The 14,602-nt window shown below is 44.0% G+C and overlaps 1 protein-coding gene across 9 annotated transcripts in view; it reads right to left on the bottom strand.

The window, feature by feature from the left end:
* The window catches only part of LOC133616672 (myosin IXB), a 302,457-nt gene that overhangs the window by 117,764 nt on the left and 170,091 nt on the right, over positions 1 to 14,602 (bottom strand). For all 9 annotated transcript variants that reach the window (XM_061976210.2, XM_061976209.2, XM_061976214.2 and 6 more), the window contains 4 exons: positions 11,027 to 11,148; positions 10,821 to 10,962; positions 10,565 to 10,760; positions 2,698 to 2,773 (listed from right to left, as the gene is read on the bottom strand). In XM_061976210.2, coding sequence (XP_061832194.1) covers positions 2,698 to 2,773; positions 10,565 to 10,760; positions 10,821 to 10,962; positions 11,027 to 11,148 — 536 coding nt within the window. The remainder of the gene's footprint in view (positions 1 to 2,697; positions 2,774 to 10,564; positions 10,761 to 10,820; positions 10,963 to 11,026; positions 11,149 to 14,602) is intronic.

Genomic DNA, 14,602 nt, shown 5'->3' with positions numbered 1-14,602 from the left:
CGGCTCTGTAACCGGACTTGACGGCTCTGCAACCGGACTTGACGGCTCTGCAACCGGACGTGTCGACTCTTACAACCGGACACGACGCCACATGCAACAAATATTACACCCTTTGATTTTACGTGACTCGACACCCGATTTAGGTTGGTGCCTATGAAACGGGACGGCTCTACGACCGTACTTGACGACTCTGCAACCGGACGCGACGACTCTGCAATCTGACGCGACGACTCTGCAACCTGACGCGACGACTCTGCAACCTGACGCGACGACTCTGCAACCTGACGCGACGACTCTGCAACCTGACGCGACCACTCGGCAACCGGACGCAACCACTCGGCAACCGGACGCGACCACTCGGCAACCGGACGCGACCACTCGGCAACCGGACGCGACCACTCTGCAACCGGACGCGACCACTCTGCAACCGGACGCGACCACTCTGCAACCGGACGCGACCACTCTGCAACCGGACTTGTCGACTCTGCAACCGGACGTGTCGACTCTTCAACCGGACGTGTCGACTCTGCAACCGGACGTGTCGACTCTGCAGCTGGACGTGTCGATTCTTACAACCGGACGCAACGCCACATGCAACAAATATTACACCCTTTGATTTTACGTGACTCGACACCCGATTTAGGTTGGTGCCTATGAAACGGGACGGCTCTACGACCGTACTTGACGACTCTGCAACCGGACGCGACGACTCTGCAACCGGACGCGACCACTCTGCAACCTGACGCGACGACTCTGCAACCTGACGCGACGACTCTGCAACCTGACGCGACGACTCTGCAACCTGACGCGACGACTCTGCAAACTGACGCGACGACTCTGCAACCTGACGCGACGACTCTGCAACCTGACGCGACGACTCTGCAACCTGACGCGACGACTCGGCAACCTGACGCGACGACTCTGCAACCTGACGCGACCACTCGGCAACCGGACGCGACCACTCGGCAACCGGACGCGACAACTCTGCAACCGGACGCGACCACTCTGCAACCGCACGCGACCATTCTGCAACCGGACGTGTCGACTCTGCAACCGGACGCGACGACTCTGCAACCGGACTTGTCGACTCTGCAACCGGACGTGTCGACTCTTACAACCGGACACGACGCCACATGCAACAAATATTACACCCTTTGATTTTACGTGACTCGACACCCGATTTAGGTTGGTACCTATGAAACGGGACGGCTCTACGACCGTACTTGACGACTCTGCAACCGGACGCGACGACTCTGCAACCTGACGCGACGACTTTGCAACCGGACACGACGACTCTGCAACCGGACGCAAACGACTCTGCAACCGGACGCGACGACTCTGGAACCGGACGCGACGACTCTGGAACCGGACGCGACGACTCTGGAACCGCACGCGACGACTCTGGAACCGGACGCGACGACTCTGCAACCTGACGCGACGACTCTGCAACCTGACGCGACGACTCTGCAACCTGACGCGACCACTCGGCAACCGGACGCGACCACTCGGCAACCGGACGCGACCACTCGGCAACCGGACGCGACCACTCTGCAACCGGACTTGTCGACTCTGCAACCGGACGTGTCGACTCTTACAACCGGACACGACGCCACATGCAACAAATATTACACCCTTTGATTTTACGTGACTCGACACCCGATTTAGGTTGGTGCCTATGAAACGGGACGGCTCTACGACCGTACTTGACGACTCTGCAACCAGACGCGACGACTCTGCAACCTGACGCGACGACTCTGCAACCTGACGCGACGACTCTGCAACCTGACGCGACCACTCGGCAACCGGACGCGACCACTCGGCAACCGGACGCGACCACTCGGCAACCTGACGCGACGACTCTGCAACCTGACGCGACGACTCTGCAACCTGACGCGACGACTCTGCAACCTGACGCGACGACTCTGCAACCTGACGCGACGACTCTGCAACCTGACGCGACGACTCTGCAACCGGACGCGTCGACTCTGCAACCGGACGCGTCGACTCTGCAACCGGACGCGTCGACTCTGCAACCGGACGCGTCGACTCTGCAACCGGACGCGTCGACTCTGCAACCGGACGCGTCGACTCTGCACCCGGACGCGTCGACTCTGCACCCGGACGTGCCGACTCTGCACCCGGACGTGTCGACTCTGCAACCGGACGTGTCGACTCTGCAACCGGACGTGTCGACTCTGCAACCGGACGTGTCGACTCTGCAACCGGACGTGTCGACTCTGCAACCGGACGTGTCGACTCTGCAGCTGGACGTGTCGATTCTTACAACTGGACGCAACGCCACATGCAACAAATATTACACCCTTTGATTTTACGTGACTCGACACCCTATTTAGGTTGGTACCTATTAAACGTGACGGCTCTGCGACTGGTCGTGGCGGTTCTGCAATCGGTCGTGACGGCTCTGCGACCGGACGTAAGGTGCATCAAAGGTATCAAGACCCGGTAGTATCGGCGGAATCGGGTGGGTTGCTGTAAAAGTAGCGAAGTGGGTGCCCATCCCTAGTGGGGAGTGTTTGTGAAAGTGTCCCTCTTCATATATCAGGTTGTGTGAAAAAGTGCTCATGAGCAAAAAGGAGCGAGTCACCAAAACCCTGAAGTTACTTGGCTGTCCCCCAAAGGAAGAAAGAAAAGCAGTTCCAAGGTGACAGGAGAGCATATTTAGTTTGCTGCTCTTACTTGTACATCCTCTCCACGGGAGCGTTGGCACGCTGAAGCTCTCCCAGGGGCGTCCTGGAGATGGGACGCACAACTCCTACACAACAACACACAACAAGCACTGAGGTCAGGAGAGAGTGTGTGTGTTACCTCCAAACATGATACCAGCCAAGTGGTCGGTGAAAGTGTTCTTGCGTCAGCAGAATAATGTGCGAGTGAGGATTGTGCTTCACAAGAAGAATGCGGCCAATCGGCTAAAGCCTCACGTTTTGTGGCCTGAATGTTCTCTTCTGGTGCTGCTGGTGAGAAGTGCTTAGCTAAAGTAGATCTTGGACTGGAAGCAAGGCTGACAAATACACACAGCACTCCTGCCATATAGAGGATCTTTGACTCACTTTTGGTTACTTCAAAACAGCCTTTTCTGTCATATAGAGGATCTTTGACTCACGTTTGGTTACTTCAAAACAGCCTCTTCTGTCATATAGAGGATCTTTGACTCACTTTTGGTTACTTCTAAACAGCCTTTTCTGTCATATAGAGGATCTTTGACTCACGTTTGGTTACTTCAAAACAGCCTTTTCTGTCATATAGAGGATCTTTGACTCACGTTTGGTTACTTCAAAACAGCCTTTTCTGTCATATAGAGGATCTTTGACTCACGTTTGGTTACTTCAAAACAGCCTTTTCTGTCATATAGAGGATCTTTGACTCACGTTTGGTTACTTCAAAACAGCCTCTTCTGTCATATAGAGGATCTTTGACTCACGTTTGGTTACTTCAAAACAGCCTTTTCTGTCATATAGAGGATCTTTGACTCACATTTGGTTACTTCAAAACAGCCTTTTCTGTCATATAGAGGATCTTTGACTCACGTTTGGTTACTTCAAAACAGCCTCTTCTGTCATATAGAGGATCTTTGACTCACGTTTGGTTACTTCAAAACAGCCTCTTCTGTCATATAGAGGATCTTTGACTCACGTTTGGTTACTTGAAAACAGCCTCTTCTGTCATATAGAGGATCTTTGACTCACTTTTGGTTACTTCAAAACAGCCTTTTCTGTCATATAGAGGATCTTTGACTCACGTTTGGTTACTTCAAAACAGCCTCTTCTGTCATATTGAGGATCTTTGACTCACGTTTGGTTACTTGAAAACAGCCTCTTCTGTCATATAGAGGATCTTTGACTCACTTTTGGTTACTTCAAAACAGCCTTTTCTGTCATATAGAGGATCTTTGACTCACATTTGGTTACTTCAAAACAGCCTTTTCTGTCATATAGAGGATCTTTGACTCACGTTTGGTTACTTCAAAACAGCCTTTTCTGTCATATAGAGGATCTTTGACTCACGTTTGGTTACTTCAAAACAGCCTCTTCTGTCATATAGAGGATCTTTGACTCACGTTTGGTTACTTCAAAACAGCCTTTTCTGTCATATAGAGGATCTTTGACTCACGTTTGGTTACTTCAAAACAGCCTCTTCTGTCATATAGAGGATCTTTGACTCACGTTTGGTTACTTCAAAACAGCCTTTTCTGTCATATAGAGGATCTTTGACTCACGTTTGGTTACTTCAAAACAGCCTCTTCTGTCATATAGAGGATCTTTGACTCACGTTTGGTTACTTCAAAACAGCCTCTTCTGTCATATAGAGGATCTTTGACTCACGTTTGGTTACTTGAAAACAGCCTCTTCTGTCATATAGAGGATCTTTGACTCACTTTTGGTTACTTCAAAACAGCCTTTTCTGTCATATAGAGGATCTTTGACTCACGTTTGGTTACTTCAAAACAGCCTCTTCTGTCATATAGAGGATCTTTGACTCACGTTTGGTTACTTGAAAACAGCCTCTTCTGTCATATAGAGGATCTTTGACTCACTTTTGGTTACTTCAAAACAGCCTTTTCTGTCATATAGAGGATCTTTGACTCACATTTGGTTACTTCAAAACAGCCTTTTCTGTCATATAGAGGATCTTTGACTCACGTTTGGTTACTTCAAAACAGCCTTTTCTGTCATATAGAGGATCTTTGACTCACGTTTGGTTACTTCAAAACAGCCTCTTCTGTCATATAGAGGATCTTTGACTCACGTTTGGTTACTTCAAAACAGCCTTTTCTGTCATATAGAGGATCTTTGACTCACGTTTGGTTACTTCAAAACAGCCTCTTCTGTCATATAGAGGATCTTTGACTCACGTTTGGTTACTTCAAAACAGCCTTTTCTGTCATATAGAGGATCTTTGACTCACGTTTGGTTACTTCAAAACAGCCTTTTCTGTCATATAGAGGATCTTTGACTCACGTTTGGTTACTTCAAAACAGCCTCTTCTGTCATATAGAGGATCTTTGACTCACGTTTGGTTACTTCAAAACAGCCTCTTCTGTCATATAGAGGATCTTTGACTCACGTTTGGTTACTTCAAAACAGCCTCTTCTGTCATATAGAGGATCTTTGACTCACGTTTGGTTACTTCAAAACAGCCTCTTCTGTCATATAGAGGATCTTTGACTCACGTTTGGTTACTTCAAAACAGCCTCTTCTGTCATATAGAGGATCTTTGACTCACGTTTGGTTACTTCAAAACAGCCTCTTCTGTCATATAGAGGATCTTTGACTCACGTTTGGTTACTTCAAAACAGCCTTTTCTGTCATATAGAGGATCTTTGACTCACGTTTGGTTACTTCAAAACAGCCTCTTCTGTCATATAGAGGATCTTTGACTCACGTTTGGTTACTTCAAAACAGCCTCTTCTGTCATATAGAGGATCTTTGAGTAGATGTTCGCAATAGTAGGTACATAAAAATAGCCGCGTGCTCCTGATATAAAGAGGATCTTTAACGAGCATTTTTGCGGCGGGTGCTTAAAAAACAGAGCTTTCCTGTCATTAAGAGGATCTTTGACCACCTTTTTGGACGTAGGTACCAAAAATAAGCTGCTGATAATAGAGGATCTTTGATTGGCTTATTTACAGTCAGTACCTAAAATCAGCTGAGTGCACTTTTCATATTAAAGATCTTTCACCAACTTTTTGGAAGGAGGTACCAAAAATAAGCTGCTGATAATAGAGGATCTTTGACTAGCTTATTTGCAGTCACTACCCTAAAAACAGCTAAGTGCGCTTGTCACATAGAGGATCTTTGAATAACGTTTTTGAAGTAGGTACTTAAAAACAACAGAGCGCTCCTATCATATAGAGGATCTTTGGCCAACTTTTTGGAAGCAGGCACAACAAATAAGCTGGTGTTAAGAGAATCTTTGACTAGCTTATTTGCTGCCAGTACCTAAAAACAGCTAAGTGCGCTTGTCATATAGAGGATCTTTGACCAACTTTTAGGAAGTAGGTACCAAAAATAACCTTCTGTTAATAGAGGATCTTTGACTAGCTTATTTGCTGTCAGTACCTAAAAACAGCTAAGTGAGCTTGTCATATAGAGGGTCTTTGACCAACTTTTAGGAAGTAGGTACCAAAAATAAGCTGCTGTTAATAGAGGATCTTTGAGTAGCGTTTTTGCGATGGATAGATAAAAAACCAGCAGAGCGCTCCTGTCGTATGGAGGATCTTTGACCAACTTTTTGGAAGGAGGTACCAAAAATAAGCTGCTGTTAATAGAGGATCTTTGAGTAGCGTTTTTACGATGGATACATAAAAAACCAGCAGAGCGCTCCTGTTGTATGGAGGATCTTTGACCAACTTTTTGGAAGGAGGTACCAAAAATAAGCTGCTGTTAATAGAGGATCTTTGACTAGCTTATTTGCAGTCAGTACCTAAAACAGCTGAGTGCGCTTTTCATATAAAAAATCTTTTACCAACTTTTTGGAAGTAGGTACCAAAAATAAGCTGCTGTTAATAGAGGATCTTTGACTAGCTTATTTTCAGTCAGTACCTAAATACAGCAGAGCGCTCCTGTCGTATGGAGGATCTTTGACCAACTTTTTGAAAGTAGGTACTGTTAATAGAGGATCTTTGAGTAGCGTTTTTGTGATGGATACATAAAAAACCAGCAGAGCGCTCCTGTCGTATGGAGGATCTTTGACCAACTTTTTGGAAGGAGATACCAAAAATAAGCTGCTGTTAATAGAGGATCTTTGACTAGCTTATTTGCAGTCAGTACCTAAAACAGCTGAGTGCGCTTTTCATATAAAAACTCTTTTACCAACTTTTTGGAAGTAGGTACCAAAAATAAGCTGCTGTTAATAGAGGATCTTTGACTAACTTATTTTCAGTCAGTACCTAAAAACAGCAGAGCGCTCCTGTCGTATGGAGGATCTTTGACCAACTTTTTGAAAGTAGGTACTGTTAATAGAGGATCTTTGAGTAGCGTTTTTGTGATGGGTACATAGAAAAACCAGCTGAACGCTCCTGTCGTATGGAGGATCTTTGACCAACTTTTTGGAAGTAGGTACTGGGTACTGTTAATAGAGGATCTTTGAGTAACGTTTTTGCAATGGATACATAAAAAAACAGTAGAGCGCTCCTGTCGTATGGAGGATCTTTGACCAACTTTTTGGAAGTAGGTACTGTTAATAGAGGATCTTTGAGTAGCGTTTTTGTGATGGGTACATAAAAAACCAGCAGAGCGCTCCTGTTGTCAGGAGGATCTTTGACCAACTTTTTGGAAGTAGGTACTGTTAATAGAGGATCTTTGAGTAGCGTTTTTGTGATGGGTACATAGAAAAACCAGCTGAACGCTCCTGTCGTATGGAGGATCTTTGACCAACTTTTTGGAAGTAGGTACTGGGTACTGTTAATAGAGGATCTTTGAGTAGCGTTTTTGCAATGGATACATAAAAAAACAGCAGAGTGCTCCTATCGTATGGACAATCTTTGACCAACTTTTTGGAAGTAGGTACTGTAAATAGAGGATCTTTGAGTAGCGTTTTTGCAATGGATACATAAAAAAACAGCAGAGTGCTCCTATCGTATGGAGAATCTTTGACCAACTTTTTGGAAGTAGGTACTGTAAATAGAGGATCTTTGAGTAGCGTTTTTGTGATGGGTACATAAAAAACCAGCAGAGCACTCCTGTCGTATGGAGAATCTTTGACCAACTTTTTGGAAGAAGTTACTGTTAATAGAGGATCTTTGAGTAGCGTTTTTTGTGATGGGTACACAAAAAACCAGCAGAGCGCTCCTGTCGTATGGAGAATCTTTGACCAACTTTTTGGAACTAGGTACTGTTAATAGAGGATCTTTGACTAGCTTATTTGCAGTCAGTACCTAAAACAGCTGAGTGCGCTTTTCATATAAAAAATCTTTGACCAACTTTTTGGAAGTAGGTACTGTTAATAGAGGATCTTTGAGTAGCGTTTTTGTGATGAGTACATAAAAAAACCAGCTGAACGCTCCTGTCGTATGGAGGATCTTTGACCAACTTTTTGGAAGTAGGTATTGGGTACTGTTAATAGAGGATCTTTGAGTAGCGTTTTTGCAATGGATACATAAAAAACCAGCAGAGCGCTCCTATCGTATGGAGAATCTTTGACCAACTTTTTGGAAGTAGGCACTGTTAATAGAGGATCTTTGAGTAACGTTTTTGCAATGGATACATAAAAAAACAGTAGAGCGCTCCTGTCGTATGGAGGATCTTTGACCAACTTTTTGGAAGTAGGTACTGTTAATAGAGGATCTTTGAGTAGCGTTTTTGTGATGGGTACATAAAAAACCAGTAGAGCGCTCCTGTCGTATGGAGGATCTTTAACCAACTTTTTGGAAGTAGGTACTGTTAATAGAGGATCTTTGAGTAGCGTTTTTGCAATGGATACATAAAAAAACAGCAGAGTGCTCCTATCGTATGGACAATCTTTGACCAACTTTTTGGAAGTAGGTACTGTAAATAGAGGATCTTTGAGTAGCGTTTTTTGTGATGGGTACACAAAAAAACAGCAGAGCACTCCTGTCGTATGGAGAATCTTTGACCAACTTTTTGGAAGTCGGTACTGTTAATAGAGGATCTTTGAGTAGCGTTTTTGTGATGGATACACAAAAAAACAGCAGAGCACTCCTGTCCTATGGAGAATCTTTGACCAACTTTTTGGAACTAGGTACTGTAAATAGAGGATCTTTGAGTAGCGTTTTTGTAATGGGTACATAAAAAAACCAGCTGAACGCTCCTGTCGTATGGAGGATCTTTGACCAACTTTTTGGAAGTAGGTACTGTAAATAGAGGATCTTTGAGTAGCGTTTTTGTGATGGGTACATAAAAAACCAGCAGAGTGCTCCTATCGTATGGAGAATCTTTGACCAACTTTTTGGAAGTAGGTACTGTTAATAGAGGATCTTTGAGTAGCGTTTTTGTGATGGGTACATAAAAAACCAGCAGAGCGGTCCTGCCGTACGGAGGACCTTTGACCAACTTTTTGGAAGTAGGTACTGTAAATAGAGGATCTTTGAGTAGCGTTTTTGTGATGGGTACACAAAAAAACAGCAGAGCACTCCTGTCGTATGGAGAATCTTTGACCAACTTTTTGGAACTAGGTACTGTTAATAGAGGATCTTTGAGTAGCGTTTTTGTGATGGGTACATAAAAAAACCAGCTGAACGCTCCTGTCGTATGGAGGATCTTTGACCAACTTTTTGGAAGTAGGTACTGTTAATAGAGGATCTTTGAGTAGCGTTTTTGTGATGGGTACATAAAAAACAGCAGAGTGCTCCTATCGTATGGAGAATCTTTGACCAACTTTTTGGAAGTAGGTACTGTAAATAGAGGATCTTTGAGTAGCGTTTTTGTGATGGGTACACAAAAAAACAGCAGAGCACTCCTGTCGTATGGAGAATCTTTGACCAACTTTTTGGAACTAGGTACTGTTAATAGAGGATCTTTGAGTAGCGTTTTTGTGATGGGTACATAAAAAAACCAGCTGAACGCTCCTGTCGTATGGAGGATCTTTGACCAACTTTTTGGAAGTAGGTACTGTTAATAGAGGATCTTTGAGTAGCGTTTTTGTGATGGGTACATAAAAAACAGCAGAGTGCTCCTATCGTATGGAGAATCTTTGACCAACTTTTTGGAAGTAGGTCCTGTTAATAGAGGATCTTTGAGTAGCGTTTTTGTGATGGGTACATAAAAAACCAGCAGAGCGGTCCTGCCGTACGGAGGACCTTTGACCAACTTTTTGGAAGTAGGTACTGTAAATAGAGGATCTTTGAGTAGCGTTTTTGTGATGGGTACACAAAAAAACAGCAGAGCACTCCTGTCGTATGGAGAATCTTTGACCAACTTTTTGGAACTAGGTACTGTTAATAGAGGATCTTTGAGTAGCGTTTTTGTGATGGGTACATAAAAAAACCAGCTGAACGCTCCTGTCGTATGGAGGATCTTTGACCAACTTTTTGGAAGTAGGTACTGTTAATAGAGGATCTTTGAGTAGCGTTTTTGTGATGGGTACATAAAAAACAGCAGAGTGCTCCTATCGTATGGAGAATCTTTGACCAACTTTTTGGAAGTAGGTACTGTAAATAGAGGATCTTTGAGTAGCGTTTTTGTGATGGGTACACAAAAAAACAGCAGAGCACTCCTGTCGTATGGAGAATCTTTGACCAACTTTTTGGAACTAGGTACTGTTAATAGAGGATCTTTGAGTAGCGTTTTTGTGATGGGTACATAAAAAAACCAGCTGAACGCTCCTGTCGTATGGAGGATCTTTGACCAACTTTTTGGAAGTAGGTACTGTTAATAGAGGATCTTTGAGTAGCGTTTTTGTGATGGGTACATAAAAAACAGCAGAGTGCTCCTATCGTATGGAGAATCTTTGACCAACTTTTTGGAAGTAGGTCCTGTTAATAGAGGATCTTTTAGTAGCGTTTTTGTGATGAGTACATAAAAAAACCAGCAGAGTGCTCCTATCGTACGGAGGATCTTTGACAGCAGCACTGCCGATGACCTACCTGAGGTCTTGGCGGCCCAGGAGCGTCCGGCCTCGTTGAAGGCAGCCATGCCCCTGATGGTGGCGCGCAGGATGCCCCAGCGGAACATGGCCACGGGGTCCATGCCGATGAGCTGGCGCACGTACGCCCGGTCGCTGCTCCGCAACAACGCCACAATGTCCGGACGCATGTGATCGGTGTTCTTCTCTCGGAAATCCTGCGGAGGGTAAAGTTAACGTGGACGTGCTTTAACGACCCCCCCCCCCCCCAACCATACCTTGATCTGGTACTTGACTTTCCCGGCAAAGTGGTGGATGACGAAGGCGGGCTCCATGACGGGCGTGGACACAAAGTACTTGTTGCCCTGATGCTGCTGCTTGAATTTGGCCAGCAGGGTCTCGTCGGTGGCGTGGGGGAAGCTGGACAAGCGGGACAGGAATGAGGGGGTCTGGAGCAGGCGCTTGGACAAGAGGAGGTTCTTACTTGCTCTCCTCGTCCAGCAGGTAGAGGAGGCCGGTGGGCTTCTTGCTGATGAGGTGGATGCAGCCCACGTTGTCCGTGTAGTCGATGTTGTGCCAGGTGATGCCCTCCGCTTGGTACTCCTCCTGCACAACGCAGCGTTCACCTTCTTTAGGAAGGCAACCTTTCAACACCGGGACTTGAAATTTCTCACACAGCTCAAAAAAACGTCCACTGTTATATCACCAGTGTTGGGACTAACGCGTTACAAAGTAACGCGTTACTGTAACGCCGTTAGTTTCGGCGGTAACTAGTAATCTAACGCGTTATTTTTTATTTTCAGTAACTCAGTTACCGTTACTACGTGATGCGTTACTGCGTTATTTTACGTTACTTTTTATGTAGTATAAAGTGTGTTTTATCGGAGCGCTGCTGTGTCATCGTTCTGATTCTTCTTGTGTCACAAGCCGGAGAAGAGAGAGAGACACGCTCTGTGTGGGTGTGTGTGGGTGTGAGTGTGGGGAGGGAGGCGTGTCTGATCATGGCGGAGCCAGAAGTCGAGTTTGCTAACATGGAGATATTTTCACTACTTTTCTTTTGTCGAGCACAAAGAAAAGAACATTTTAGTTAAATGTAAATTGTGCTTTGGATCAAAGATGCCATCTACTGCCCAAAACAGCAATTCAAATCTGCTGAAACAAGCTACATAAGCAACATGCTTCGACGAAGCTAGTAAAGAGAGACAGAGACTCTGATGCCACTTCACCTCCACCACCACTTAAGGATTAACTCTGCCTCTTCTCATCATTCACCGCTGAAGGTACACACACTCTGTCAATCAATGTTCCCTCTAATTTTTCATGTGTGTGAGCAAACGCAAAAAGTCCCTGAGCATTGAATGGAGTCCATGTGAGCAACTTTAGACGTGCACACTGTGGCTACACCAGCAGCACACCTGTCCCAAACCTCACTAAATAACAAGTTAAATCTCCATCCATCCATCCATTTTCTACCGCTTGTCCCTTTCGGGGTCGCTGGAGCCTATCTCAGCTGCATTCGGGCGGAAGGCAGGGTACACCCTGGACAAGTCCCCTCCTCATCACAGGGCCAACACAGATAGACAAACAACATTCTCTTATTATTATAATCAAATGACAGCAGTCATTTCCATTTCTAATATAAGTGTTTAGGCCCACTTACAATGACAATAACAACAAATATTGTTTTTCATGAACTGTGTACTTGTATTGTTTGTCTGGGTGGAGGTCCTGCTTTGGAAATAGTTTGTACCCCTTTCAGACATTGCATTTAGTTCCCATTAAAGCATTCACATGTTGCACAATGAGATGTAAGCAGGGGATCATGTGTACATTCCTGCAACTTCCTGTTTGTAAAAAATATATTTTTATTAGTATTTATTTAATATACTAACAGCATTTAATGATTAATATTTATAAATTAAGATTCCTAATAAATGACACTAGAATAAGCACACATTTGATTGGTAAATCATAGTGCAACGACCTGGAATGACACTTTATGTGTGGTGTTGGAGTTGTCCGACTTTTTGTGTGGCTGTAAACGCATCACTGGCTCAGTGCCATATGTGCAAGTGTTGGCGCACGTGAGAAAGAGCGAGCGGCAGCTGTTGATAAAACAAAGTTACTTTTGGTCTGGTTTGTACTGCAGAAAATGACCACTTTTGCTAGATATAATTTTTTTACTAATGTTTTGGTGATGTGTTTATGGCCGACAGTAAAGAGTTTTGCTCAGTAAAGTGACGGATGGAATTCATGTCCTCAAAGCGTCTCGACAGACGTTACAATATTTGAACAATGATGACGAAAACGGTTTTCTCTGTCGTGTCCGTGTCGTGTCGAAAATTGTTATGCGCTTATTTTTTTATTTCATTTTGTGCATGGCATAGATTTGCCGTGCGCAGAGGACGCTTGAGCAGTGCGCAATTGCACATGCGCGCTCCTGAGAGGGAACGTCGCTGTCAATTCTCTTATATACTCTTTCATTCTAGACTTCTAGAGTGTTTGATTATCACATCACTCTAAATGTATAGACTATAAAGTTCACAAACATAAAGAGGGATGCTAGTGGGCCAGGCCAATCTTTCCTTATCTCTAAACTAAAACTGGGGAAATGTGGAGGGTGTTCCGGGTTTCAGACATGATTTTATATCAGAATTACTTGAGGAAGAAAATGCCTGGTTAGACTTTGTGTATGTAGTGTGTGCCTTTCTTGGTTTACATCTATGCTGTTATTATGCTGTTTGTTACTTATGTATGTTATGTTGCAGCTATTTAAAATAGTTTTGTCAATTTGTTGTGGCCAGAAACAAATTGGTCTTTGTAACATATCTTTGTCTTTGTGTGTTGTATGTAGAGCACATTGCTTAGCAGAGTTCAGTGATGCAAATGCATGTCAAGTTGATCAACAGATTGTATTATTCTCCAGTGCAATAACAGTACTGAAATAAAGGCTAAAAGGGCATTAATGGGAGCTTTAAAAACAAAAAAAAGACAAAAAGAAGTAACTAAATAGTTACTTTTCACAGTAACGCATTACTTTTTGGTGTAAGTAACTGAGTTAGTAACTGAGTTACTTTTGAAATGAAGTAACTAGTAACTGTAACTAGTTACTGCTTTTCAGTAACTAACCCAACACTGTATATCACCTTAGTTCCCTTCTGATAAGACAGGGGTGTCCAAAGTGTGGCCCCAGGGCCCAATTTTTTTTATTAACTCTCGACAACCCTCTTTTTGCAGAATATTTGATTAGTATTTATTTTTCTAATCAGCCTGACCTAAGCCTTGATAATAATCGTTGTGATTAACACATGCTTTCACATCATTTATCCTGTTAAACTTTAAGTAGGTAAAAAATTATTATCGAACACGATTAAAATCAAGAGTGAGATTACTAATTCCGTGTTATTTTATGAGTGGAAAAGTTGAGCTCCCAGGTCAAAAAGGTTCAAGGGGAACTCCACTTTTTTTTATTTTTTTTTTTAAGGGAATTTTGCCCGTTGTTCACAATCATCATGAGAGACAAGAACACACATTTAAAATATATATATATATATTTTTTTACGATTTTAAATATGATTAAAAAATGCTTGGAAGATGGCGCTAATGAGAGTCTCAGTTGTAATCTTGGAATTGGGGGTTAAATCACCAAAAAAGTATTCCCGGGCGCGGCCACCGCTGCTGCTCACTGCTCCGCTCACCTCCCAGGGGGTGGAACAAGGTTGATGGGTCAAACGCAGAGAGCAATTTTGCCACAGCTAGTGTGTGTGTGACTATCATTGGTACTTTAACTTTAATATTGTATAAAGCCTGGGAAATTACGTGAAAAACTGGTATTTTGAGAAAGGGAAAATTAAAAATGCTTCTCGGGCGCAGCCACCGCTGCTGCTCACTGCTCCCCTCACCTCCCACGGGGTGATGGGTCAAATGCAGAGAATAATTTCGCCACAGCTAGTGTGTGTGTGACTATCAGTGGTACTTTAACTTTAATATTGTATAATGCCTGGGAAATTACGTGAAAAATTGGTATTTTGAGAAAGGGAAAATTAAAAATGATTCTCGG

This window comes from Nerophis lumbriciformis, linkage group LG14 (assembly GCF_033978685.3).
Source record: "Nerophis lumbriciformis linkage group LG14, RoL_Nlum_v2.1, whole genome shotgun sequence".
Lineage (NCBI taxonomy): Eukaryota > Metazoa > Chordata > Actinopteri > Syngnathiformes > Syngnathidae > Nerophis > Nerophis lumbriciformis.
This window is presented reverse-complemented; position numbering and strand designations above follow the sequence as displayed.